Source organism: Oncorhynchus mykiss, chromosome 13 (assembly GCF_057628025.1).
Source record: "Oncorhynchus mykiss isolate SJ-2025 chromosome 13, ASM5762802v1, whole genome shotgun sequence".
NCBI classification, from domain to species: domain Eukaryota; kingdom Metazoa; phylum Chordata; class Actinopteri; order Salmoniformes; family Salmonidae; genus Oncorhynchus; species Oncorhynchus mykiss.
Genome location: NC_143034.1, coordinates 42,326,371 through 42,353,941, shown reverse-complemented (window position 1 = coordinate 42,353,941; position 27,571 = coordinate 42,326,371). Strand labels below are relative to the sequence as shown.

The following is a 27,571-nucleotide window of genomic DNA, read 5'->3' as shown; positions in this document are numbered from 1 at the left end:
GTAATTATTAGGTCGTCATTGCAAATAAGAATTTGTCCTTAACTGACTTGCCTAGTTAAATAAAGGTTAAATACATTTTTTAAAAGATAGCTAATTTTAGCAAATGTCATTCAATTTACTTTAGGGTAAACTTATCTTCCCCTAGCCGACTGGATGCGCCGCCCATGTCAACATCAATGTATGAGTAGCCGGTGTATAAAAGAGCTGACTGCGTTCAAATGACAACATCAAAATAGCCTAGATAGCTGACCTCAAGCAAACTGTCGGGTTCTGTCTCTGCTCAATGCTGAGAGAAACGTACACAGGCTGGCAGCTTCTCGCCAAGCAAATGTCTGCATGTTCCCAAAGCTAGCCAATCGATACGCTAAACAGCTGTTGCATTTTAATGCGGGATTGGAATGATTTTAGCCTTTTTTTTTTTTTTGCAGCCTACTTTTTTTTTTATCTTGAGCTGTACCCAGCTGACGCGCCTGCCTGTGTTACAGCGTTGTCCTGAGAGGAGACATTAACGTAAACTTCTTCATCATCGTCACTGTTCATTTTTTCATGAGACCCCCCACAAACACCCTTTCTTTGAGTGTTTCCCTCCCCGTTGTCATAGACATCCTCTGATTTCCCACAGCTGTGCCCTTTCTCCTCCTCATTCTTCTTTTCCCTCTTCCCTCTCTCCAGACCTCTCTCGTAACAGACGTTTTCAAAAGTCACATAGTCCTCTCCCTCTTCGTTGTCCTCCCCTCTGTGTCTGTTGTCAGTACCTGTTGCATTAAACGTTTGCTCATGAATATTCGCAAGAACAAACTCAAGGGAATAAAAAAGCCTTACAAACAAAATGATATCACCAAAAGTCTTTGGGACAAATTTGAGTTTACAGTATGATGATATCACTTACATTCTCTCTGGTCAGTCTCTGTAGATGGCTTGCTGCTCCTCCTGGTCCTCCTGTTGACTAGACAGATGACAAGCAGAAGCAGAAACAGGAGTGCTAGCCCACCAGTCCCTCCAGAGGCAATGATGGGGACCATAGAGGCTGAGGAAAAGGTAGGTATTTCAAGGTTTAGACCTACAGATCAAGACTTGTAGATGGCCAATTCATAGGATATATAAAAATAAAAAAAAAGTGATATGAAGGATTATGAATCATTTTACAATACTATGATTTTTCTCTCACGTAAATGTTATTTTAAATTAAAAAATGTAAAGCACGTGTTATTTTACCTCTAATGGTGACAGCTAGTTCACTATTAGCCGACCTGAATGACCACGTGGAGATGTTGACTCCATAGCTGCAGCTGTATTTCCCCTGGTCTTTATACTCTGCAACAGGGAAGTGGAAGCAGGCAGAGTGGTTGACTGCTGGCGTAGTCTCTGTTCTGTTGGAACCAGAGAAGTCCAGATAGAAGAGGCCTCCGGGATACTGTGGCTGAATGGAGCAGATGATGGAGAAGCTGTGGCCCCTGGTCACCTCTGGCCCATGAGGTTCCCAAAACATCCCTCCATTTGGAGGACTGAGAGAGATGTTGGGCTGTAGCAGGACCACTTGGAAGAAAGTAAACAGCAATATGACTGTAATGTGATTCCATATTCACACCTTGTAACTGAGAAATATGTGTGTGACACAATGAATATGAGGTTAAAGTGCAGACGGTCCGCTTTAATTTGAGGGTATTTTCATCCGTATAGGGTGAACCGTTTAGAAATTACAGTACTTTTTGTACATAGTCCCATTTTAGGGGACCAAAAGTATTGGGACAAATTCACGTACAGTACCATTCAAGGGTTTTTCTTTATTTTCTACATTGAAGAATGATATTGAAGACATCAAAACTGTAAAACAACATATAAGAAATCATGTAGTAAACAAAAGTTTTAAACAAATCAAAATATATTTGAGATTTGAGATTCTTCAAAGTTGCCATCCTTTGCCTTGATGTCAGCTTTGCACACTCTTGGCATTCTCTCAACCAGTTTCACCTGGAATGCTTTTCCAACAGTCTTAAAGGAGTTCCCACATATGCTGAGCACTTGTTGGATGCTTTTCCTTCACTCTGCGGTCCAACTCATCCCAAACCATCTCAATTGGGTTGAGGTCAGGTGATTGTGGAGGCCAGGCCAACTGATGCAGCACTCCATCACTCTCCTTCTTGTTCCAATAGCCTGGAGGTGTGTTGGGTCATTGTCCTGTTGAAAAACAAATGATAGTCCCACTAAGCGCAAACCAGTTGGGATGGCGTATCGCTGCAAAATGCTGTGGTAGCCATGCGGGACAAGTGTGCCTTGGATTCTAAATAAATCACCAACAGTGTCACCAGCAAAGCACCCCCACACAGTTACACATCCTCCTTCATGCTTCACGGTGGGAACCACACGTGCGGAGATCTTCCGTTCACCTACTCTGCATCTCACAACGACATGGCGGTTGGAACCAAAAATCTCAAATTTGGTCATCAGACCAAAGGACAGATTTCCCCTGGTCTAATGTCCATTGCTCATGTTTCATGGCCCAAGCAAGTCTCTTCTTCTTATTGATGTCCTTTAGTAGTGTTTTCTTTGCAGCAATTTGACCATGAAGGCCTGATTCACACATTCTCCTCTGAACAATTGATGTTGAGATGTGTCTGTTACTTGAACTCTGTGAAGAATTTATTTGGGCTGCAATCTGAGGTGCAGTTAACTCTAATGAATGTGTCTTCTACAGCAGAGGTAACTCTGGGACTTGATTTCCTGTGGTGGTCCTCGTGAGAGCCAGTTTCATCAAAGAACTTGATGATTTTTGCGACTGCACTTGAAGAAACTTTCAAAGTTCTTGAAATTTAATTTCTTATTGCTTATTTGAGCTATTCTTGCCATAATATGGACTTGGTCTTTTACCAAATAGGCTATCTTCTGTATCCCAATCCTACCTTGTCACAGCACAACTGATTGGCTGATACGCATTAAGAAGGAAACACATTTCACAAATTAACAGGGTAAACATATGAATTGAAATGCATTCCAGGTGACTACCTCATGAAGCTGGTTGAGAGAATGCCAAGATTGTGCAAAGAATCTCAAATATAAAATATATTTTGATTTGTTGAACACTTTTTTGGTTACTACATGATTCCCTATGTGTTATTTCATAGTTCTGATATCTTTACTATTATTCTGCAATGTAGATAATAGGAAAAATAAAGAAACCCTTGAATGAGTAGGTGTGTCCAAACTTTTGACTGGTACTGTATATGTTTAAAATAGTCAAACGTTTAGTATTTTTGGTCCCATATTCATAGCACGCAATGACTACATCAAGCTTCTGACTGTACACATTTGTTGGATGCATTTGCTGTTTGTTTTGGTGGTGTTTCAGATTATTTTGTGCCCAATAGAAATGAATGGTAAATAATGTGTTGTGCCATTTGATGTACTTTTACTGTAAATAAAAAATACACTGCTCAAAAAAAAATAAAGGGAACACTTAAACACAATGTAACTTCAAGTCAATCACACTTCTGTGAAATCAAACTGTCCACTTAGGAAGCAACACTGATTGACAATACATTTCACATGCTGTTGTGCAAATTTAATAGACAACAGGTGGAAATGATAGGCAATTAGCAAGACACCCCCAATAAAGGAGTGGTTCTGCAGGTGGTACCACAGACCACTTCTCAGTTCCTATGCTTCCTGGCTGATGTTTTGGTCACTTTTGAATGCTGGCGGTGCTTTCACTCTAGTGGTAGCATGAGATGGAGTCTACAACCCACACAAGTGGCTCAGGTAGTGCAGCTCATCCAGGATGGCACATCAATGCGAGCTGTGGCAAGAAGGTTTGCTGTGTCTGCCAGCGTAGTGTCCAGAGCATGGAGGCGCTACCAGGAGACAGGCCAGTACATCAGGAGATGTGGAGGAGGCCGTAGGAGGGCAACAACCCAGCAGCAGGACCGCTACCTCCACCTTTTTGCAAGGAGGAGCACTGCCAGAGCCGTGCAAAATGACCTCCAGCAGGCCACAAATGTGCATGTGTCTGCTCAAACGGTCAGAAACAGACTCAGGGTGGTATGAGGGCCAGACGTCCACAGGTGGGGGTTGTGCTTACAGCCCAACACTGTGCAGGACGTGCAGGACGTTTGGCATTTGCCAGAGAAAACCAAGACTGGCAAATTCGCCACTGGCACCCTGTGCTCTTCACAGATGAAAGCAGGTTCACACTGAGCACGTGACAGACGTGACAGAGTCTGGAGACGCAGTTCTGGAGAACGTTCTGCTGCCTGCAACATCCTCCAGCATGACCGGTTTGGCGGTGGGTCAGTCATGGTGTGGGGTGGCATTCCATGTGCTCGCCAGAGGTAGCCTGACTGCCATTAGGTACCGAGATGAGATCCTCAGACCCCTCGTGAGACCATATGCTGGTGCGGTTGGCCCTGGGTTCCTCCTAATGCAAGACAATGCTAGACCTCATGTGGCTGGAGTGTGTCAGCAGTTCCTGCAAGAGGAAGGCATTGATGCTATGGACTGGCCCGCCCATTCCCCAGACCTGAATCCAATTGAGCATATCTGGGACATCATGTCTCGCTCCATCCACCAACGCCACATTGCACCACAGACTGTCCAGGAGGTGGCGGATACCTTAGTCCAGGTCTGGGAGGAGATCCCTCAGGAGACCATCCAACACCTCATCAGGAGCATGCCCAGGCATTGTAGGGAGGTCATACAGGCATGTGGAGGCCACACACCCTACTGAGCCACATTTTGACTTGTTTTAAGGACATTACATCAAGTTGGATCAGCCTGTAGTGTGGTTTTCCACTTTAATTTGGAGTGTGACTCCAAATCCAGACCTCCATGGGTTGATACATTTGATTTCCATTGATCATTTTTGTGTGATTTTGTTGTCAGCACATTGAACTATCTAAAGAAAAAAGTATTTATTAAGAATATTTTATTCATTCAGATCTAGGATGTGTTATTTTAGTGTTCCCTTTATTTTTTTTGAGCAGTGTATAATATGTTTCTAAAAACTTCTACGTGAATGTTTTACCGTGATTACGGATAGTCCTGAATATATTCGTGAACAATGATGAGTGAGAAAGTTAGATGCACAAATTTCATAGCCACACAAAATAATCTGAAACACTACCAAAACAAACAGCAAATGCATCCAAGTGCGTCAAGTCACAAACGTGATGTGATCATTGCATGCTAGGAATATGGGACCAAATACTAAACGTTTGATTACTTCATTACACATACTGTATAAGTGAATTTGTCTCAATACTTTTGGTCCCCTAAAATGGGGGGACTAGATACAAAAAGTGCTGTCATTTCTAAACGGTTCGCCCGTTTAGAATGAACATACCCTCAAATTAGAGCTGACAGTCTGCACTTTGACCTCAGTCATTGTCTCATTTCAAATCTAAAGTGCTGGAGTACAGAGCCAAAACAAAATATTTGTCACTGTCCCAATACTTTTGGAGCTCACTGTAGATTAAGCAACACTTGTTTCCCAACTACCACCTCACCTTTAGTAACGTTGCTGTAAGGGGAGCTGATGGCTTTGCCGTTGGAGTGGGTTCTGTAGAGACAGCTGTAACTGCCCTGGTGTGAAGCGTCCGTCTTAAACTTTGTTAAAGTAGCCCTGGGCTGTGAGGATCCAACGGTCACGGTCATGACGGAGTCTCCATTCAGATAGAAGATGAACTCCACAGCATTACAGAGGATACGGGATGGAAGAGTGCAGGTGAGCTGGACTTCCTCTCCATGCAAGAAGGCAGAGTAGGACCGGTCTGTGGAGAGTGAAGGCTTCTGAAAGACAACACCTGTTGGTCAAAGAGATGTAGTTTAGTGAGGAAACAATAATCACAACCTATCTGGTCTTCATACTATATAAGCCACATGCTCTGTTCTAGGTTGCCCCCATCTGGTCATATAGCACCAATTCAGGCCTGGGTTAAGATTATTTGTGCAACGGTCAACTCTCAACTAGGTGGCAGAGCAGGCCACAATACTGCAGTAATATGCTTTTTTTAGGATTTTGTCTTTAAAGAGACCTTTCTGAACAATTCAAACCAAATGTCTAGACAAGGCAAAGAGACTCCCTTACCTGAACAAATAACAGCTGCGTCGTTACCATGATTACAGTTATGTGTTCCTCCTCCTGTGTGTGGGCACTGTGTGATGGAGCACTCTGTGCCAGAGCAGCCAACATCATCCTGCCAGATGGGCCCACTGCCCTGACCAAAGTAGGCCCTCTCTGGGGCACTATCAGCTCTCCCACAGCCAAGCTGTCTGCAAACCACAGCAGCATCATTCAAGTCCCACACGTCGTCACACACGGTTCGCCAGTGACCAGTTTGATAGACCTCCACCCTCCCAGAGCAGAGGTCACTCCCATTGACCAGTCTGATATTAGGTTTAACTAGGCATGAAAGAACATTTGACAATTAAATGCATTTCAGTATCATTTTTATCAACTAAATCAATGCCAAGTTGACACAACGAAAATTAAGGTATTTCGACTTTTATCAAACACAATAGCAACAGAGGGACTTTTCTTACCTGAGCAGACAACTCTGGCATCTTGAGCCTGTAAACAGTCATGGTGTTTCAATCCTCCATGTGAGCATTCTGTGAGGGAGCTCTCAGTGCCTTTACACCCAACATCATCCAGCCAAGTAGGCCTGCCACCACTACCCTGACCTATGTGGGCACTACCTTGGGCACTCACAGCTCTCCCACAGCCCAGCTGGCCACACACCACATTGGCATCGTTTACGTCCCACTTCTGGCCACACACTCGTCCCCACTGGCCCTTGTAAAGAATCTCTACTGTCCCCGAGCAGCTTCTAGTGCCATCGACCAGCCTGATCTCTTCACCAGCTCACAAAGAGAAAAAAGAGATGATCGGGAAAAATAATTAATAATGATTAATAATCAAATAAGCAATTTAACACCGTCAATATTGTCAAAGTTGTTCTATTAAAAGTTGTGTTGCTTAACCTTTTATGGACTTTAACAGCATTTTAAAACCTTTTTGAGACTTGTGTTCACATGTAAATGAACACTTACCTGCCAATGAAGATAACACCATTCGATGAGCTGTTGGGGAGAAACACAGTGAAATCTGTTATGAATGTTTTGTAATGTTTAAAAAAAATGTAGAACTACCTTAATTCTGCTGGACCCCCAGGAAGAGTATCCTTGGCAGCAGCTAATGGGGATCCATAATAAATATCAATAAATACAGACAACCAAAACATTAGAATTTAAACAAACATTTACTGAAGTTGCCATTTCTAAATGGATAACACCTTACTATAATGTCCAGTACAAAAAAATCATACATTTTTTAAATATACATTTGCTCACCATTTAATAAATGGTATTGTTACATTTAGATATGTTAGTAAGCTATATGTAGATGTAACGGATGTGAAACGGCTAGCTTAGTTAGCGTGGGTGCTAAATAGCGTTTCAATCAGTGACGTCACTTGCTCTGAGACCTTGAAGTAGTAGTTCCCCTTGCTCTGCAAGGGCCGCGGCTTTTGTGGAGCGATGGGTAACGACGCTTCGTAGGCGTCAGTTGTTGATGTGTGCAGAAGGTCCCTGGTTCGCGCCCGGGTATGGGCGAGGGGACGGTTTAAAATTATACTGTTACATTGATGCTGTTGACCCGGATGACTGGTTGCAGACCAGCTTCTTAGTATACATATTAAGCTTCATTTAAAAAAAAAAAAAAATTCTCACATTATAGCCCTCTTCTAAAATCAGATAATCCTGCTTTCTGCAAAAAGCTATGAATGACTCTCAACACTTTATTTTATGAAAAAGTTTCCCCACTTGATGTTGACTTATGTTATTTCCTGATATAAAATGGACTGGAAGAACACATAACTCTAGAGTCTAGAAAATGGCACCGGAGGAGATGGGCGCCGTTTTACGGTCTCCTAACCAATTGTGCCATTACAGTGCCTTGCGAAAGTATTCGGCCCCCTTGAACTTTGCGACCTATTGCCACATTTCAGGCTTCAAACATAAAGATATAAAACTGTATTTTTTTGTGAAGAATCAACAACAAGTGGGACACAATCATGAAGTGGGACGACATTTATTGGATATTTCAAACTTTTTTAACAAATCAAAAACTGAAAAATTGGGCGTGCAAAATTATTCAGCCCCCTTAAGTTAATACTTTGTAGCGCCACCTTTTGCGGTGATTACAGCTGTAAGTCGCTTGGGGTATGTCTCTATCAGTTTTGCACATCGAGAGACTGACATTTTTTCCCATTCCTCCTTGCAAAACAGCTCGAGCTCAGTGAGGTTGGATGGAGAGCATTTGTGAACAGCAGTTTTCAGTTCTTTCCACAGATTCTCGATTGGATTCAGGTCTGGACTTTGACTTGGCCATTCTAACACCTGGATATGTTTAGTTTTGAACCATTCCATTGTAGATGTGGATTTATGTTTTGGATCATTGTCTTGTTGGAAGACAAATCTCCGTCCCAGTCTCAGGTCTTTTGCAGACTCCATCAGGTTTTCTTCCAGAATGGTCCTGTATTTGGCTCCATCCATCTTCCCATCAATTTTAACCATCTTCCCCGTCCCTGCTGAAGAAAAGCAGGCCCAAACCATGATGCTGCCACCACCATGTTTGACAGTGGGTATGGTGTGTTCATGGTGATGAGCTGTGTGGCTTTTACGCCAAACATAATGTTTTGCATTGTTGCCAAAAAGTTACATTTTGGTTTTATCTGACCAGAGCACCTTCTTCCACATGTTTGGTGTGTCTCCCAGGTGGCTTGTGGCAAACTTTAAATGACACTTTTTATGGATATCTTTAAGAAATGGCTTTCTTCTTGCCACTCTTCCATAAAGGCCAGATTTGTGCAATATACGACTGATTGTTGTCCTATGGACAGAGTCTCCCACCTCAGCTGTAGATCTCTGCTGTTCATCCAGAGTGATCATGGGCCTCTTGGCTGCATCTCTGATCAGTCTTCTCCTTGTATAAGCTGAAAGTTTAGAGGGACGGCCAGGTCTTGGTAGATTTGCAGTGGTCTGATACTCCTTCCATTTCAATATTATTGCTTGCACAGTGCTCCTTGGGATGTTTAAAGCTTGGGAAATCTTTTTGTATCCAAATCCGGGTTTAAACTTCTTCACAACAGTATCTCGGACCTGCCTGGTGTGTTCCTTGTTCTTCATGATGCTCTCTGCGCTTTTAACGGACCTCTGAGACTATCACAGTGCAGGTGCATTTATACAGAGACTTGATTACACACAGGTGGATTGTATTTATCATCATTAGTCATTTAGGTCAACATTGGATCATTCAGAGATCCTCACTGAACTTCTGGAGAGAGTTTGCTGCACTGAAAGTAAAGGGGCTGAATAATTTGGCACGCCCAATTTTTCAGTTTTTGATTTGTTAAAAAAGTTTGAAATATCCAATAAATGTCGTTCCACTTCATGATTGTGTCCCACTTGTTGTTGATTCTTCACAAAAAAATACAGTTTTATGTCTTTATGTTTGAAGCCTGAAATGTGGCAAATGGTCGCAAAGTTCAAGGGGGCCGAATACTTTCGCAAGGCATTGTATCTTTCAACTATGCTGTGATGTTTTACATACAATTTCAATCTATCTAATCAAATGGAACTCACAGATTGCGAGTTGAAGATAAATACTTTTACAAAGAGTATTAGTAATTGACCCACCCGGTGTATCCAGAGCTCCCAACAGTACTATTTCTAGGCTCAATTTTAGATCAATGTTCTGCAATGGATCTATGTCCAGCTACTGTGAAAAATGTGGATGTGCGTAAAACCCTCCATAGTCTGAGTTGTTTTCATTTTATATGCCAATAGGGAGAAATGATGGTGCCTGTAAGTAAGTGTGACAAAGCCTATTTTTAAAACAAGTTGTTTTGGTTTTGATTATAATTTATTTCTCTTTTTAGGACTTATGAATAATTACTTTCATAATGCTTATCGACAATGTTTGGCGTGTCCATGCTCAGCCATAATGTAATGTGCACTAGGCCCTAGCCCCTATATCAGTGTGAATGGTATTGAAGCCATGCAAGTACTTAGAACAATGTGGACTGCAAATGGGTTCAAGTTAACATATGTAGCAAAGATAGGTCTACATTTTGTTACTTCGTTTCTGTAAGCCATTTAACAAACTATAACGGACTAACGTTGGAATTGGAATTCACAAAAGACTGTAAATGCACAACTTGAAGCAACCACACATTTCGGCATGGAGCACATTCTGATTGGCCGGTGAGGGGCCAAGCCTCGGCACAGCCACAACTTGTTCATTTATCAGAATCCAGCCCTTTCGTTGCGGCGCCAGGAAACGCACGACAATTGTGATAATGAAAGTGACACAAATATGTGACACAGCCCTGAACCCATAGCGATACCGCCTGCGATTAAAGATACCCTTGCGTTAGGTTTGTTGAAATAGAGCCCTACAGTGCTCTTGACTTTTTCCACATTTTGTTTGATTACAGCCTAAAACGGATGAAATCATTTTTTCCCCCTCATCAATCAATACACAATACCCCATAATTACAAAGCAAAAACAGTTTTTTAGAAATGTTTGCAAATTGGTTGGGGAGTGTTGCTGCACAGCTATTTTCAGATATTTCCAGAGATGATCGATTGGGTTCAAGTCCAGGCTCTGGCTGGACCACTGAAGGACATTCAGAGACTTGCCCTGAAGCCACTCCTGTGTTGTCTTGGCTGTGTGTTTAGGGTCATTGTCCGGTTTGAAGGTGAGCCTTCACCCCCCAGTCTGAGGTCCTGAGCGCTCTGGAGCAGGTTTTCATCAAGGAACTCTCTGTACTTTGCTGTCACTGCCGCTGAAAAACATCCCCACAGCATGATGCTACCACCACCATGCTTAACCGTAGGGATGGTGCCAGGTTTCCTTCAGATATGACAATTGGAATTCAGGCCAAAGAGTTAAATCTTAATTTCATCAGACCAGAGAATCTTGTTTCTCATGGTCTGGGAGTCCTTTAGATCCCTTTTGGCAAACTCCACGTGGGCTTTCATGTGCCTTTTACTGAGGAGTAGTTTCCATCTGGCCACTTTACCATAAAGGCCTGATTGGTGGAGTGCTGCAGAGATGGTTGTCCTTCTGGAAAGTTCTCCCATCTCCACAGAGGAACTCTGGAGTTCTGTCAGAGTGACCATCGGGTTGTTGGTCACCTCCTTGACCAAGGCCCTTCTCCACCGATTGCTCATTTTGGCTAGATGGCCAGCTCTAGGAAAAGTCTTGGTGGTTCCAAACTTCTTCCATTTAAGAATGATGGAGGCCACTGTGTTCTTGTGGACTTTCAATGCTACAGAAATATTTTACTTTCCCAGATCTGTGCCTCGACACAATCATGTCTAGGCTTTATTTTTGCTCTGACATGCACTGTTAACTGTGGGACTTTATATAGACAGGTGTGTGCCTTTCCAAATCATGTCCAATCAATTGAATTTACCACAGGTGGACTCCAATCAAGTTGTAGAAATGGAAACAGGATGCACCTGAGCTCAATTTTAAGTCTCATAGCAAAGGGTCTGAATGCTTATGTAAATAAGGTATCTGTTTTTTATTTTTAATACATTTGCACGGTATTGGGTGCAGAATGATGAGGATTAAAAACAACTATTTTAGAATAACACTAACATAACAAAATGTGGAAAAGGGGTATGAATACTTTAGGACTGCACTGTAAGTGCACTAACTGGGAAATGTACAAATATTGAATTCTAATTCAATTCCAATTCAAAACAGACCAAAAAGTTCAATTCCAAAACTTGAAGATCGTTGAAATTTTGAATTCAATTCAACTTAAATACTCCACTTTATGAGTGAATTCCATCATTTAAATTGACTCTGACTGTTATGGTTTTCTTGTGTCGAAGGAGAGGCGGACCAAAACGCAGCGTGGTTATTATTCATGGTTCTTTAAAACTTCTTGCGACTCCAAACCCGTATCCGGGAGCGTAATCATAGCCTCAAGCTCATTACCATAACGCAACGTTTCCTATTCATGAAAATCGCAATTGAAATGAAATAAATATATTGAAACACAAGCTTAGCCTTTTGTTAACAACACAGTCATCTCAGATTTTCAAAATATGCTTTTCAACCAGCTACACAAGCATTTGTGTAAGAGTATTGATAGCCTAGCATAGCATTAAGCCTAGCATTCAGCAGGCAACATTTTCACAAAAACAAGAAAAGCATTCAAATAAAATAATTTACCTTTGAAGAACTTCGGATGTTTTCAATGACGAGACTCTCAGGTAGATAGCAAATGTTAATTTTTTCCAAAAAGATTATTTGTATAAGAGAAATAGCTCCGTTTTGTTCATCACGTTTGGCTAAGAAAAAGACCGGAAAATGCAGTCACTTACAACGCCAAACTTTTTCCAAATTAGCTCCATAATATCGACAGAAACATGGTAAATGTTGTTTAGAATCAATCCTCAAGGTGTTTTTCACAATTCTATTCGATGAAAAATCATTCGTTGCATTCGGTTTCTCATCTGAGTCAAACGGAAAAATACTGCAGCTGGAGATTACGCAATAATTGCGACAGAGGACACCAAGCGACCCCCTGGTAGAAGTAGTCTCTTATGGTCAATCTTCCAATGATATGCCTACAAATACGTCACAATGCTGCAGACACCTTGGGGAAAACGTGGAAAATGTAAGCTGACTCCTAGCTTCTCCACATCCATATAAGGAGTCATTGCCATGAGGCGGTTTCAAAAAATGCTGCACTTCCTGATTGAAATTTCATCTTGGTTTCGCCTGTAGCATCAGTTCTGTGGCACTCACAGACAATATCTTTGCAGTTTTGGAAACGTTAGAGTGTTTTCTATCCAAAGCTGTCACTTATATGCATAGTCGAGCATCTTGTCGTCACAAAATATCGCACTTAAAACAGGAAAGTTTTTTATCCAAAAATGAAATACCGCCCCTAGAGTTCCAAGAGGTTTAAATAAAGAAATTATACATGAATAGACTAACAAAACCAAGAAACGTGAAAAACCAAAAACAGCCCCAAACACAGAGACAGGAACAATCACCCACAAACCCCAACACCAAACAGGCTACCTAAATATGGTTCCAAATCAGAGAATGACTAACACCTGCCTCTGATTGAGAACCATATCTGGCCAAACACAGAAACAGACAAACTAGACACACAACATAGAATGCCCACTCAGATCACACCCTGACCAAACAAAACATAGAAACATACAAAGCAAACTATGATCAGGGTGTGACAGTACCCCCCCCCCCCCCCCCAAGGTGCGGACTCCGGCCGCAAAACCTGAACCTATTGGGGAGGGTCTGGGTGGGCATCTGTCCGCGGTGGCGGCTTTGGTGCTGGACGTGGCCCCCACTCCGCCCCATTGTCCGCTTCCGTGGCCTCCTACCCACGGCAACCCCTCTAAATGAACCCACTGGACAGAGGGGCAACTCGGGAAAGAGGGGCAGCTCGGGACAGAGGGGCGGAAGCTCTGGTGCCTCTGGGCTGAGGGGCTCTGGCGCCTCAGACTCCGGCAGCGCCGGACAGGCGGGAGACTCCGGCAGCGCCGGACAGGCGGGAGACTCCGGCAGCGCTGGAGAGGAGGAAGGCTCTGGCAGCACTGGACAGGCGGGAGCAGCTGTAGGGATGAAACGGAGAGACAGCCTGGTGCGGGGGGCTGCCACCGGAGGGCTGGTGCGTGGAGGTGGTACCGGATAGACCGGACTGTGCAGGCGCACTGGAGCTCTTGAGCACCGAGCCTGCCCAACCTTACCTGGTTGAATGCTCCCGGTCGCCCTGCAAGTGCGGCGAGGTGGAATAGCACGCACTGGGCTATGCAGGCGAACCGGGGACACCATGCGCAAGGCTGGTGCCATGTAAGCCGGCCCAAGGAGACGCACTGGAGACCAGATGCGTTGAGCCGGCTTCATGGCACTTGGCTCGATGCTCACTCTAGCCCGGCCGATACGCGGAGCTGGTATGTACCGCACCGGGCTATGCACCCGCACTGGGGACACCGTGCGCTTCACAGCATAACACGGTGCCTGCCCGGTCTCTCTAGCCCCCCGGTAAGCACAGGAAGTTGGCGCAGGTCTCCTACCTGACTTCGCCACACTTTCTGTGTGTCGCCCCCCAATAAATTTTTGGGGCTGACTCTCGGGCTTCCATCCACGCCGCCGTGCTGCCTTCTCATACCAGCGCCTCTCCGCCTTCGCCGCCTCCAGCTCTTCTTTGGGGCGGCGATATTCTCCAGGCTGTGCCCAGGGTCCTTTTCCATCTAACTCATCCTCCCATGTCCAGTACTCCTCGCACTGCTCCTGCTGCCGCTGCCTGTCACCACGCCGCTTGGTCCTGTTGTGGTGGGTGATTCTGTTACGGTTTTCTTGTGTCGAAGGAGAGGCGGACCAAAACGCAGCGTGGTTATTGTGATACATCTTTAATGAAGATGATAAATGAACAATATACAAAACAAGAAATGCCCTATCTGGTGCAAACACAGAGACAGGATCAATCACCCACAAACCCCAACACCAAACAGGCTACCTAAATATGGTTCCCAATCAGAGACAATGACTAACACCTGCCTCTGATTGAGAACCATATCAGGCCAAACACAGAAACAGACAAACTAGACACACAACATAGAATGCCCACTCAGATCACACCCTGACCAAACAAAACATAGAAACATACAAAGCAAACTATGGTCAGGGTGTGACACCGACCCTGGTTTAAACCCTCCAAACTCATGTTTGTTATATAAATATGCCCGTTTAACTATCTGGTTTGCTATTCCAAATAAAAGGACACTTTTTCTTGCGGGTCTTGAAAGAGGATTCTATACCTGAATAAATATGTAAAATGCGACATCCCTAGAGGATGAATCATTGTAATTTTCACATAGATGGACCGGTGTTATCCTCTCCACGGTTTTAAGATCCTATTTTGCTAAACTTTTCCGGGATATGTACACAAAGCACATCAACTTTTCACTTTGACGTCGCAGTTGTGTGAGACTAGAACGCAGACATGAGAACTGGAAACAAGTCCTTTGTTATAGGTCAGTTTGAATTTGCCACTGTCTACCAAGTCGCTCGTGAGCAATATTCATGGAGATCCAAATTAGCCTGTTAAAATTGCATTGCAGATATTAATATATCCAATGTATAAATATCCTATTGAAACAAGGCTAGACAGAGACAATAACATACAGTATTTGTATAAAGCAGAATGCACAGAGACAACGGATACCCAGCTATAGCTGTGATGATCTATTGGTGTTGATGTAAGGCACTTGAAATACCTTCCATTATGAAAACTGTGTTACTGTAATACTCACCTAATGCCATAAAGAGTAGAGTTGTCACCATCTTTATCCTTGTAATGTCCTCCAATGTCAGCTAGGATTCTCACCAACACTTGGTAGTAAACTATTGCAATATTTACCCCCAGATTTAACTGCTTTTAAGTTACAATATGATGGATGAGCAAAACAAAATTCTGATGAACCAAAATTGAGAGTTAAATTAATAATAATAATAATAATAATAATAATTAATAATAACTCCACGTAGAAAAGGTCAATCAATGTGTGATCTTCTCTAGACACTTTCTGGTATCAGCATTTCATTGACAGAGACAGAGACAGAGAAGTAAACTGTCACAAAACAGGAAATCCCACCCAACTGAGCAAAAATGTGGTTGGTCTCTGGTCAAGTCACTAATTCCACTGAACTGCGCCCACACACAACACTGAGCTCAACATCACAAACCCCACTTGCTTCATTTTTTAAACCAAGAACATGAGACACATAAAACACGACAATTGAGCTATACATACACATATTTATAGGGTACCAGTCAAAAGTTTGGACACACCAACTAATTTCAGGGTTTTTCTTTATTTTTACTATTTTCTACATTGTAGAATAACAGTGAAGACATCAAAACTATGGACTACACATATGGAATCATGTAGTAACCAAAAAAGTGGTAAAGAAATCAAAACATACTTCATTCTTCAAAGTAACCATCCTTTGCCTTGATTACAGCTTTGCACTCTTTATATTCTCTCAACCAGTTTCACCTGGAATGCTTTTCCAACAGTCTTGAAGGGTTTCCTACATATGCTGAGCACTTGGCTGCATTTCCTTCTCTCTGCGGTCCACCTCAACCCAAACCATATCAATTGGGCTCAGGTCAGGTAATTGTGGAGGCTAGGTCATCTGATGCAGCACTCCATTACTCTCCATCTTGGTCAAATAGCCCTTACACAGCTTGAAGGTGTGTTAGGTCATTGTCCTGTTAAAAAACAAATGATAGACCCACTAAGCGCAAACCATATAGGATGGCGTATCACTGCAGAAGGCTGTGGTAGCCATGCTAGTTGTGTGCCTTGAATTAAAAATAAATCAGTCAGTGTCACCAGAAAAGCACACACACACACCTCCTCCTCCATGGTAGGAACCACACATGCAGAGATCATTCGTTCGTCTGCTCTGCGTCTCACAAAGACACGGCAGTTGGAACCAAAAATCGCAAATTTGGACTCAGACCAAAGGACAGATTTCCACCGGTCTAATGTCCATTGCTCATATGTCTTGGCCCAAGCAAGTCTCTTCATCTTATTTGTGTCCTTTAGTTGTGTTTTCTTTTGCAACAATTCAACCATGAAGGCCTGATTCACAGAGTCTCCTCTGAGCAGTTGATGTTGAGATGTGTCTGTTACTTGAACACCGTGAAGCATTTATCTAGGCTGCAATTTCTGAGGCTGGTAACTCTAATGAACTTATCATCTTCGCCAGAGAGAACTCTGGGTCTTCCATTCCTGTGGCGGTCTTCATGAGAGACAGTTCATCATAGCGCTTCATGGTTTTTGCTACTGCACTTGAAGAAACTTCAAAGTTCTTGACATTTTCCAGATTGACTGACATTCATGTCTTGAAGTAATAATGGACTATCGTTTCTCTTTTCTTATTTATCAAAGAGACTTGGTCTTTTACCAAACAGGGCCCTCTTCTGTATACCACCCGTACCTTGTCACAACATAACTGATAGTCTCAAACGCATTAAGGAAAGAAATTCCACAAGTGAACTTTTAACAAGGCACACCTGTTTTAATTGACAAGCATTCCAGGTGACTACCTCATGAAGCTGGTTGAGAGGATGCCAAAAGTGTGCAAAGCTGTCATCAAGGCGATGGGTGGCTACTTTGAAGAATCTCAAATATAAAGTATAGAGCCTTCTCTGGTCTCTACTCCTCCCATTACGGGGTCTGAGACGCCAAAGCTTACCACCATTAGCTCTGACAAATTGAAAACTCTAGTCATTGGCGACTCCATTACCCGCAGTATTAGACTTAAAACAAATCATCCAGCGATCATACACTGTTTACCAGGGGGCAGGGCTACCGACGTTAAGGCTAATCTGAAGATGGTGCTGGCTAAAGCTAAAACTGGCGAGTGTAAAGAGTATAGAGGTATTGTTATCCACCTCGGCACCAACGATGTCAGGATGAAACAGTCAGAGATCACCAAGCGCAACATACTGTAGCTTCAGCGTGTAAATCGGCTAGAAAGATGTGTCGGCATCAAGTAATTGTCTCTGCCCCCCCCCCCCCCCCCCGTTTAGGGGGAGTGATGAGCTCTACAGCAGTCTCACAATTCAATCGCTGGTTGAAAACTGTTTTCTGCCCCCCCCCCCCCCAAAAGATAGAATTTGTAGATAATTGGCCCTCTTTCTGGGACTCACCCACAAACAGGACCAAGCCTGACCTGCTGAGGAGTGACGGACTCCATCCTAACTGGAGGGGTGCTCTCATCTTATCTACCAACATAGACAGGGCTCTAACTCCTCTAGCTCCACAATGAAATAGGGTGCAGGTGGAGTGGAGTGGAGTCTACCACTAGCACAGTCAGTGTAGTCAGCTCTACTATCCCCATTGAGACCGTGTCTGTGCCTCGACCTAGGTTGGGCAAAACTAAACATGGCGGTGTTCGCCTTAGCAATCTGATTAGGATAAAGACCTCCTCCATTCCTGTCATTATTGAAAGAGATCATGATACCTCACATCTCAAAATAGGGCTACTTAATGTTTGATCCCTTACTTCAAAGGCAATTATAGTCAATTAACTAATCACTGATCATAATCTTGATGTGATTGGCCTGACTGAAACATGGCTTAAGCCTGATGAATTTACTGTGTTAAATGAGGCCTCACCTCCTGGCTACACTAGTGACCATATCCCCCGTGCATCCCGCAAAGGCGGAGGTGTTGCTAACATTTACGATAGCAAATTTCAATTTACAAAAATGACGTTTTCGTCTTTTGAGCTTCTAGTCATGAAATCTATGCAGCCTACTCAATCACTTTTTATAGCAGCTACTCCTGGGCCATATACAGCGTTCCTCATTGAGTTCCCTGAATTCCTATCGGACCTTGTAGTCATAGCAGATAATATTCTAATCTTTGGTGACTTTAATATTCACATAGAAAAGTCCACAGACCCACTCCAAAAGGCTTTCGGAGCCATCATCGACTCAGTGGGTTTTGTCCAACATGTCTCTGGACCTGTCACAGTCATACTCTGGACCTAGTTTTGTTCCATGGAATAAATGTTGTGGATCTTAATGTTTTTCCTCATAATCCTGGACCACCATTTTATTACGTTTGCAATTGCAACAAATAATCTGCTCAGACCCCAACCAAGAAACATCAAAAGTCATGCTATAAATTCACAGACAACACAAAGATTCCTTGATGTCCTTCCAGACTCCCTCTGTCTACCCAAGGACACCAGAGGACAAACATCAGTTAACCACCTAACTGGGGAACTCAATTTAACCTTGTGCAATACCCTAGGTGCAGTTGCACCCCTAAAAACATTTATCATAAGAAACTAGCTCCCTGGTATACAGAAAATACCCGAGCTCTGAAGCAAGCTTCCAGAAAATTGGAACGGAAATGGCGCCACACCAAACTGGAAGTCTTCCGACTAGCTTGGAAAGACAGTACCGTGCAGTATTGAAGAGCCCTTACTGCTGCTCGATCATCCTATTTTTCCAACTTAATTGATGAAAATAAGAACAATCCGAAATTCCTTTTTGATACTGTCGCAAAGCTAACTAAAAAGCAGCATTCCCCAAGAGAGGATGGCTTTCACTTCAGCAGTAATAAATTAATGAACTTCTTTGAGGAAAAGATCATGATTATTAGAAAGCAAATTACGGACTCCTCTTTAAATCTGCGTATTCCTTCAAAGCTCAGTTGTCCTGAGTCTGCACAACTCTGCCAGGACCTAGGATCAAGAGAGACACTCAAGTGTTTTAGTACTATATCTCTTGACACAATGATGAAAATAATCATGGCCTCTAAACCTTCAAGCTGCATACTGGACCCTATTCCAACTAAACTACTGAAAGAGCTGCTTCCTGTGCTAGGCCCTCCTGTGTTGAACATAATAAACGGCTCTCTATCCACCGGATGTGTACCAAACTCACTAAAAGTGTTTTTAATAAAGCCTCTCTTGAAAAAGCCAAACCTTGACCCAGAAAATATAAAAAACTATCGGCCTATATCGAATCTTCTATTCCTCTCAATTTTGGGGGAAAAAACTCACTGCCTTCCTGAAGACAAACAATGTATACGAAATGCTTCAGTCTGGTTTTAGACCCCATCATAGCACTGAGACTGCACTTGTGAAGGTGGTAAATGACCTTTTAATGGCATCAGACCGAGGCTCTGCATCTGTCCTCGTGCTCCTAGACCTTAGTGCTGCTTTTGATACCATCGATCACCACATTCTTTTGGAGAGATTGGAAACCCAAATTGGTTTACACGGACAAGTTCTGGCCTGGTTTAGATCTTATCTGTCGGAAAGATATCAGTTTGTCTCTGTGAATGGTTTGTCCTCTGACAAATCAACTGTATATTTCAGTGTTCCTCAAGGTTCCGTTTTAGGACCACTATTGTTTTCACTATATATTTTACCTCTTGGGGATGTCATTCGAAAACATAATGTTAACTTTCACTGCTATGCGGATGACACACAGCTGTACATTTCAATGAAACATGGTGAAGCCCCAAAATTGCCCTCGCTAGAAGCATGTGTTTCAGACATAAGGAAGTGGATGGCTGCAAACATTCTACTTTTAAACTCGGACAAAACAGAGATGCTAGTTCTAGGTCCCAAGAAACAAAGATATCTTCTGTTGAATCTGAAAATTAATCTTAATGGTTGTACAGTCGTCTCAAATAAAACTGTGAAGGACCTCGGCGTTACTCTGGACCCTGATCTCTCTATTGAAGAACATATCAAGACTGTTTCAAGGACAGCTTTTTGCCATCTACGTAACATTGCAAAAATCAGAAACTTTCTGTCCAAAAATGATGCAGAAAAATTAATCCATGCTTTTGTCACTTCTAGGTTAGACTACTGCAATGCTCTACTTTCCGGCTACCCCGGATAAAGCACTAAATAAACTTCAGTTAGTGCTAAATATGGCTGCTAGAATCCTGACTAGAACCCAAAAATGTGATCATACTACTCCAGTGCTAGCCTCCCTACACTGGAATCCTGTCAAGGCAAGGGCTGATTTCAAGGTTTTACTGCTAACCTACAAAGCATTACATGGGCTTGCTCCTACCTATCTCTCTGATTTGGTCCTGCCGTACATACCTACACGTACGCTACGGTCCCAAGACGCAGGCCTCCTAATTGTCCCTAGAATTTCTAAGCAAACAGCTGGAGGCAAGGCTTTCTCCTATAGAGCTCCATTTTTATGGAATGGTCTGCCTACCCATGTGAGAGACGCAAACTCGGTCTCAACCTTTAAGTCTTTACTGAAGACTCATCTCTTCAGTGGGTCATATGATTGAGTGTAGTCTGGCCCAGGAGTGTGAAGGTGAACGGAAAGGCTCTGGAGCAACGAACCGCCCTTGCTGTCTCTGCCTGGCCGGTTCCCCTCTTTCCACTGGGATTCTCTGCCTCTAACCCTATTACAGTGGCTGGGTCACTGGCTTACTGGGGCTCTTTCATACCGTCCCTTGGAAGGGTGCGTCACTTGAGTGGGTTGAGTCACTGATGTGATCTTCCTGTCTGGGTTTGGCCCCCCCTTTGGTTGTGCCGTGGCGGAGATCTTTGTGGGCTATATTCTGCCTTGTCTCAGGATGGTAAGTTGATGGTTGAAGATATCCCTCTAGTGGTGTGGGGGCTGTATTTGGCAAAGTGGGTGGGGTTATATCCTTCCTGTTTGGCCCTGTCTGGGGGTGTCATCGGATGGGGCCACAGTGTCTCCTGACCCCTCCTGTCTCAGCCTCCAGTATTTATGCTGCAGTAGTTTATGTGTCGGGGGGCTAGGGTCAGTTTGTTATATCTGGAGTACTTCTCCTGTCCTATCCGGTGTCCTGTGTGAATTTTAGTATGATCTCTCTAATTCTCTCTTTCTTTCTTTCTCTCTCTCGGAGGACCTGAGCCCTAGGACCATGCCTCAGGACTACCTGACATGATGACTCCTTGCTGTCCCCAGTCCACCTGGCCGTGCTGCTGCTCCAGTTTCAACTGTTCTGCCTGTGATTATTATTATTTGACCATGCTGGTCATTTATGAACATTTTAACATCTCCACCCGGCACAGCCAGAAGAGGACTGGCCACCCCACATAGCCTGGTTCCTCTCTAGGTTTCTTCCTAGGTTTTGACCTTTCTAGGGAGTTTTTCCTAGCCACTGTGCTTCTACACCTGCATTGCTTGCTGTTTGGGGTTTTAGGCTGGGTTTCTGTACAGCACTTTGAGATATCAGCTGATGTACGAAGTGCTATATAAATACATTTGATTTGGTTACACTTTTTTGGTTACTACATGATTCCATATGTGTTATTGTAGGGAGGTCATACAGGCACATGGAGGCCACACACACTACTGAGCCTCATTTTGACTTGTTTTAAGGACATTACATCAAAGTTGGATCAGCCTGTAGTGTGGTTATCCACTTTGATTTTGAGTGTGACTCCAGACCTCCATGGGTTGATTCATTTGATTTCCATTGATAAGTTTGGTGTGATTTTGTTGTCAGCACATTCAACTATGTAAAGAAAAAAGTATTTAATAAGAATATTTAATTCATTCAGATCTAGGATGTGTTATTTTAGTGTTCCCTTTATTTTTTTGAGCAGTGTATATATGCATAGATACACACCGAGTGTACAAAACGTAAAAAACACCTTCCTAATATTGAGTTGCACCCCCCATGAATGCGCCCAACAGATGTGTCAAGTTGGTCAGATGTCCTTTGGGTGTTGGACCATTCTTGATACATGGGGGAAACTGTTGAGCGTGAAAAACCCAGCAGCATTGCGGTTCTTGACACAAACCGCTACACCTGGCGTCTGCTACCATAACCCGTTCAAAAGGCCCTGTTGGGTTCTAAATGAACCTATTAAAACTCATGGACGTTTAGTAAAGCTTAAACCAAGTTTATTCACCCATTGGGTCGATACAGCTGCCTAAGACAAAATACACATTCCCACCAGCACTGACGTTTAACCCTTTCTCCTATGCCGAGTCTACACATCTGAACAGCCAATGCATCGCTGTTGCTAGGCAGAACCTTAGTGATATCTGTTCTTCCTCACTTCATCTGACCTGACCTCTGCCCCAAAGTGCTCACTCCTCCTCAACTCACGGCCGTCGTGTTGACTCGTACCAGACTTAATCTTTTCTGCTCCCATAGCATCCCTGATAGCCAACCATAACATATCCGGACAGAAGGTGAACATTACACATTCCCCTAGTCGCCCTCAGTGACACAAAGAAGTGTATTTCATATTCTCATAACCCAACAGCACTTAAATATTTTGTCTTGTCCATTCACCCTCAAATGGCACAAAAATCCTTCTTAGAACCGGTCACCTCCCCTTCATCTACACTGATTGAAGTGGATTTAACAAGTGACATCTGTAAGAGATCCTAACATTCACATAGGGCAGTCTGTGTGCGAAAGTATTCGGCCCCCTTTTGCCACATTTCAGCCTTCAAACAAAGATATAAAACTGTATTTTTTTGTGAAGAATCAACAACAAGTGGGACACAATCATGAAGTGGAACGACATTTATTGGATATTTCAAACTTTTTTAACAAATCAAAAACTGAAAAATTGGGCGTGCAAAATTATTCACCCCCCTTACGTTAATACTTTGTAGCGCCACCTTTTGCTGCGATTACAGCTGTAAGTCGCTTGGGGTATGTCTCTATCAGTTTTGCACATCGAGAGACTGAAATTTTTTCCCATTCCTCCTTGCAAAACAGCTCGAGCTCAGTGAGGTTGGATGGAGAGCATTTGTGAACAGCAGTTTTCAGTTCTTTCCCCAGATTCTCGATTGGATTCAGGTCTGGACTTTGACTTGGCCATTCTAACACCTGGATATGTTTATTTTTGAACCATTCCATTGTAGATTTTGCTTTATGTTTTGGATCATTGTCTTGTTGGAAGACAAATATCCGTCCCAGTCTCAGGTCTTTTGCAGACTCCATCAGGTTTTCTTCCAGAATGGTCCTGTATTTGGCTCCATCCATCTTCCCATCAATTTTAACCATCTTCCCTGTCCCTGCTGAAGAAAAGTAGGCCCAAACCATGATGCTGCCACCACCATGTTTGACAGTGGGGATGGTGTGTTCAGCTGTGTTGCTTTTACGCCAAACATAACGTTTTGCATTGTTGCCAAAAAGTTCAATTTTGGTTTCATCTGACCAGAGCACCTTCTTCCACATGTTTGGTGTGTCTCCCAGGTGGCTTGTGGCACAATTTAAACAACACTTTTTATGGATATCTTTAAGAAATGGCTTTCTTCTTGCCACTCTTCCATAAAGGCCAGATTTGTGCAATATACGACTGATTGTTGTCCTATGGACAGTCTCCCACCTCAGCTGTAGATCTCTGCAGTTCATCCAGAGTGATCATGGGCCTCTTGGCTGCATCTCTGATCAGTCTTCTCCTTGTATGAGCTGAAAGTTTAGAGGGACGGCCAGGTCTTGGTAGATTTGCAGTGGTCTGATACTCCTTCCATTTCAGTATTATCGCTTGCACAGTGCTCCTTGGGATGTTTAAAGCTTGGGAAATCTGTTTGTATCCAAATCCGGCTTTAAACTTCTTCACAACAGTATCTCGGACCTGCCTGGTGTGTTCCTTGTTCTTCATGATGCTCTCTGCGCTTTTAACGGACCTCTGAGACTATCACAGTGCAGGTGCATTTATACGGAGACTTGATTACACACAGGTGGATTGTATTTATCATCATTAGTCATTTAGGTCAACATTGGATCATTCAGAGATCCTCACTGAACTTCTGGAGAGAGTTTGCTGCACTGAAAGTAAAGGGGCTGAATAATTTTGCACGCCCAATTTTTCAGTTTTTGATTTGTTAAAAAAGTTTGAAATATCCAATAAATGTTGTTCCACTTCATGATTGTGTCCCACTTGTTGATTCTTCAGAAAAAAATACAGTTTTATATCTTTATGTTTGAAGCCTGAAATGTGGCAAAAGGTCGCAAAGTTCAAGGGGGCCGAATACTTTCGCAAGGCACTGTAGTTGTTCCTAATGTTTTGCACACTCCGTGTATTGTCTGAACTAAATCGAGGGGCCAATAAGGGAAGAAAACTGTAGTATAACCATTAAAGGGTGTCTGAATCTTGTATTGTTTTTTTCAACCGAGACCTGCTATAGTCCCAGGCCCACCAAAATGCTGCTCTTAAAGTCCCACCACAAACGTATAAATGGTGGACCCACACCCAGTTAATTAAGAAACATAAAAAATAAAAAAAAACACACAGACATGGTTCTTTATTAAACATTATTCTCTTCGTCCAATGATCTGGCATAATCAAAACAGTTATTTATTTATTTTATCCGCAAATGCTGGTTGTGCATCCGATTGCATTACAAGTGAGAGTGCAGGGGGGGGGGTAGTTGTGCGTTGTCATACTGGCTGCAGTGAGGTTGGCCCTGTTCGATCCGTTGTGAAGGACAGGTCCACTGCCACTGAACAGCAGAGGCAGTGGCGTCGTGGGGGGGAAAGGAGATGGGTAGGTGTCAGTCACACTAGTGTGTAAACAGCGGTTAGAGAGCGGGGCGAATAGCTCGCCTGATACCAGATCAGTTTGTGCGGTCTTGCCCACTCCTGTTTCGTTGTCATGCATTGGCAAGACAGCACAAACTGATCCAAGGCCAGGCTAGGGAACAGCTAGGTACTGGGATGTGTCACAAGAGTCCGGGATGACAGGCAGATAAATACTGATAGTGTGTAAAAACAGAGGCAGTTGCGTTGTCATGATAGATAAAGAGGTGCTGATACTGTGAAACAGACTTAGAGAGGCAGTGCTGTTGTGTTGTGTGGTGGTGGTGGGGAACTAGAGAGAGATGGGGAACATGTATACATACATAGGCAGTGGTGTTGTGAGCATACTGGTAACGTGGGACAGTTTGGAACTGACGGGGGGGGGGGGGGGGGGGGGGGCATAGATATTGAGAGGGGTAACAAATACACTATCCAGACGTGGAATGAGGGAGGGACCACCTTGGGAAAAGAGGGGGAGAAGGGGATCACGGAGTTGTCGGTCAACATATTGTCATAAATCTTTCCTTTTTATTTCAGGTGAAGTGGAAACTCTTTACTGGTTGTCAACGGCCGTAGTGGTCCTAGAAGTCAGCCCCTTCCTTAGGTGGTCTAAACAGTCGATTTAGTGATCAATGCCTTCACTTCAGAAACCAAAACGAGAACAAAAAAGCTGAACATAAAAGGCTTTGACAATGTCAACAAAAAAAAAGGTCTAGACTCCGTGTACTTTTAAAAAGAAAGAATACATCTTATGTACATTTTGTCACGGCTGCTATTATCTCACAGAGCATCTTCATAACTCCACCACGACTTGACTCTCGATCATTAGAGCCACTATGTTTTCTTTTATTTTCCACCCACAAAAAAAAAAACGAAATACTGTAAACGGAACAAAACAGAGAGATGCCAACCCAACCTGTGTTTTCAATTTGTGTTTTGTGTATCAATTTGATCCAACCTGTGAACGTGACAGTGCAAGAGGTCTAGTGCATAAAGTGAATTGCATCTGAAAATCATTTTTGTTCTACTTATCTATTGACTTGATAGGGGAGGGAAAAAAAACACATTTCCACTGTGACTACTTAGTGTGCCGATATTCCTGGGTGAAACGGAGAGAACAAAACACTAGGTCTGGGGAGGTGGTGGGGGGGGGGGTCACAAGTTCGAAAGAACAGTGAGGGAAAACATTTGGGAAAAAGATAGCAACTCCTCTTTTATGCATCATTCCACCTAGGACAATTCAAATTGCAATCATTACTTGTTCAATATATATATTTATATTTCCATATATCTTTTGTAAGAAAAAAAAAATCTGTCTCTTGTAATAGAGAAGGTGAGGCAGGCACCCCCCTTCGGGCCCCCCCCCCCGTTTGCTGTCCCTGACAACATTTAGGGATGACTCGTGCCCAATGTCTGTCTGTCTAGTTCCCTGCAGAAAGACGCGTGTCTTGTCGACCCCTTCACCCCAGGTCTGACGGGCACCGAGCCTGAATTCCTCTCCAATGTCTTAAGGGGGAGAGAGGAGGAACAGAGAGTCGTCACTGAGGAGAGTAAACAGAACATCTCAGATTGAACTCCTTGTGCAGCGGGGCAGCCGTTCCCTGGTGCTGGTTCTGGTTCTGAGGCATGTCTATAGTTGTGGTGAGGGGGTGATGGGGATAGTGCCATCCAAGTGAGATGCCCGCCCGCCCCCCCCCTATTGTTCAGTCAAGTATGATGGGGTCGGTTTCGGCCCCGTTTCGGTGCCCGGTCTGGGTCTGAGATAGGGGGAGTGGGGGGGGGGGCGGCTGTCCATCGAGGCCTACGTTTAACCCCAAAGTGTCAAAGTCCGGCTTGGTTGGGCCCAGGTTTGGCCCTCTTCCTAACCCCACTCCACTCTGGCCTGGTTTGTCACAGTGTGGGAGTCTGTAGTCACGCCTTCTGGCTGTCCCTGTCTGGGGGGTGGTGGTGGACCCCCGTCTAAGGGGAGGGTGCAGGGGGGCTGCTGCGAGCTGAACTGGGGGACAGGCTGGGGCTGCAGCTGCCTGGTGGGGCCCCTCCTCCGCTGGAGCGGCCCCCGCTGGCCCCCTGGCCCTCCAGACCCTCTGAGTTCTCCAGCATCTCCTGGATGAGAGGGGGCATGGAGCCTGGGATCTCCATCTTCAGAGTGATCACTCGCTCCGCTCCTGGAGGAGGAGAGGGAGGGAGGGAGGGAGGGAGGCAGAGAGAGAGAGGGTCATGTGTTATGTGTTCCACAAGGTTCGGCCACTACAGCAAAATGTCATATGTAAGGCCATAAACATTTATCTTCAAATAAATGACGCATGATATAGCTATAAACGGCAGTATTGCTGCACTGAGACTAGGGCTGGACTAACGCAGGGGTTTACAGAGGCTGAATTCCCTGGGCCCAACCCCACAGGGTGCCCAAAGAGGCAAAAAATAACAACAAATATACAAT

At 43.8% G+C, this 27,571-nt stretch overlaps 2 protein-coding genes and 1 long non-coding RNA gene across 4 annotated transcripts in view; all 3 read right to left on the bottom strand.

Moving 5' to 3' along the window:
* LOC149978890 (uncharacterized) overlaps nt 1–27,571 on the bottom strand; it is a 699,006-nt gene that overhangs the window by 341,545 nt on the left and 329,890 nt on the right. The gene's annotated exons all lie outside the window — the stretch shown is intronic.
* LOC110486149 (uncharacterized) lies at nt 314–7,070 on the bottom strand. Its single transcript, XM_090196232.1, has 7 exons — nt 7,045–7,070; nt 6,535–6,855; nt 6,080–6,394; nt 5,499–5,795; nt 1,216–1,536; nt 890–1,027; nt 314–755 (listed from the first exon to the last, which is right to left on the bottom strand). The coding sequence occupies exons 1-7, from the start codon at nt 7,064–7,066 to the stop codon at nt 442–444; spliced, it is 1,728 nt and encodes a 575-aa protein (XP_090052358.1). The 5' UTR covers nt 7,067–7,070; the 3' UTR covers nt 314–441.
* Nucleotides 24,841–27,571, bottom strand: part of LOC110486146 (retinoic acid receptor alpha-A) — a 212,602-nt gene continuing 209,871 nt past the window's right edge. For both annotated transcript variants that reach the window (XM_036940799.2, XM_036940800.2), the window contains one exon: nt 24,841–27,296. In XM_036940799.2, coding sequence (XP_036796694.1) covers nt 27,091–27,296 — 206 coding nt within the window. In that variant the 3' untranslated portion in view covers nt 24,841–27,090. The remainder of the gene's footprint in view (nt 27,297–27,571) is intronic.

Coding starts and splice junctions, on each gene's coding strand:
- LOC110486149 (XM_090196232.1), bottom strand. CDS start 7,066: ATGGTGTTATCTTCATTGGCAG. Junction 6,856..7,044: donor GGTGTTATCTTCATTGGCAG/GTAAGTGTTCAT, acceptor TCTCTTTGTGAG/CTGGTGAAGAGATCAGGCTG. Junction 756..889: donor AGAGACTGACCAGAGAGAAT/GTAAGTGATATC, acceptor TTAATGCAACAG/GTACTGACAACAGACACAGA.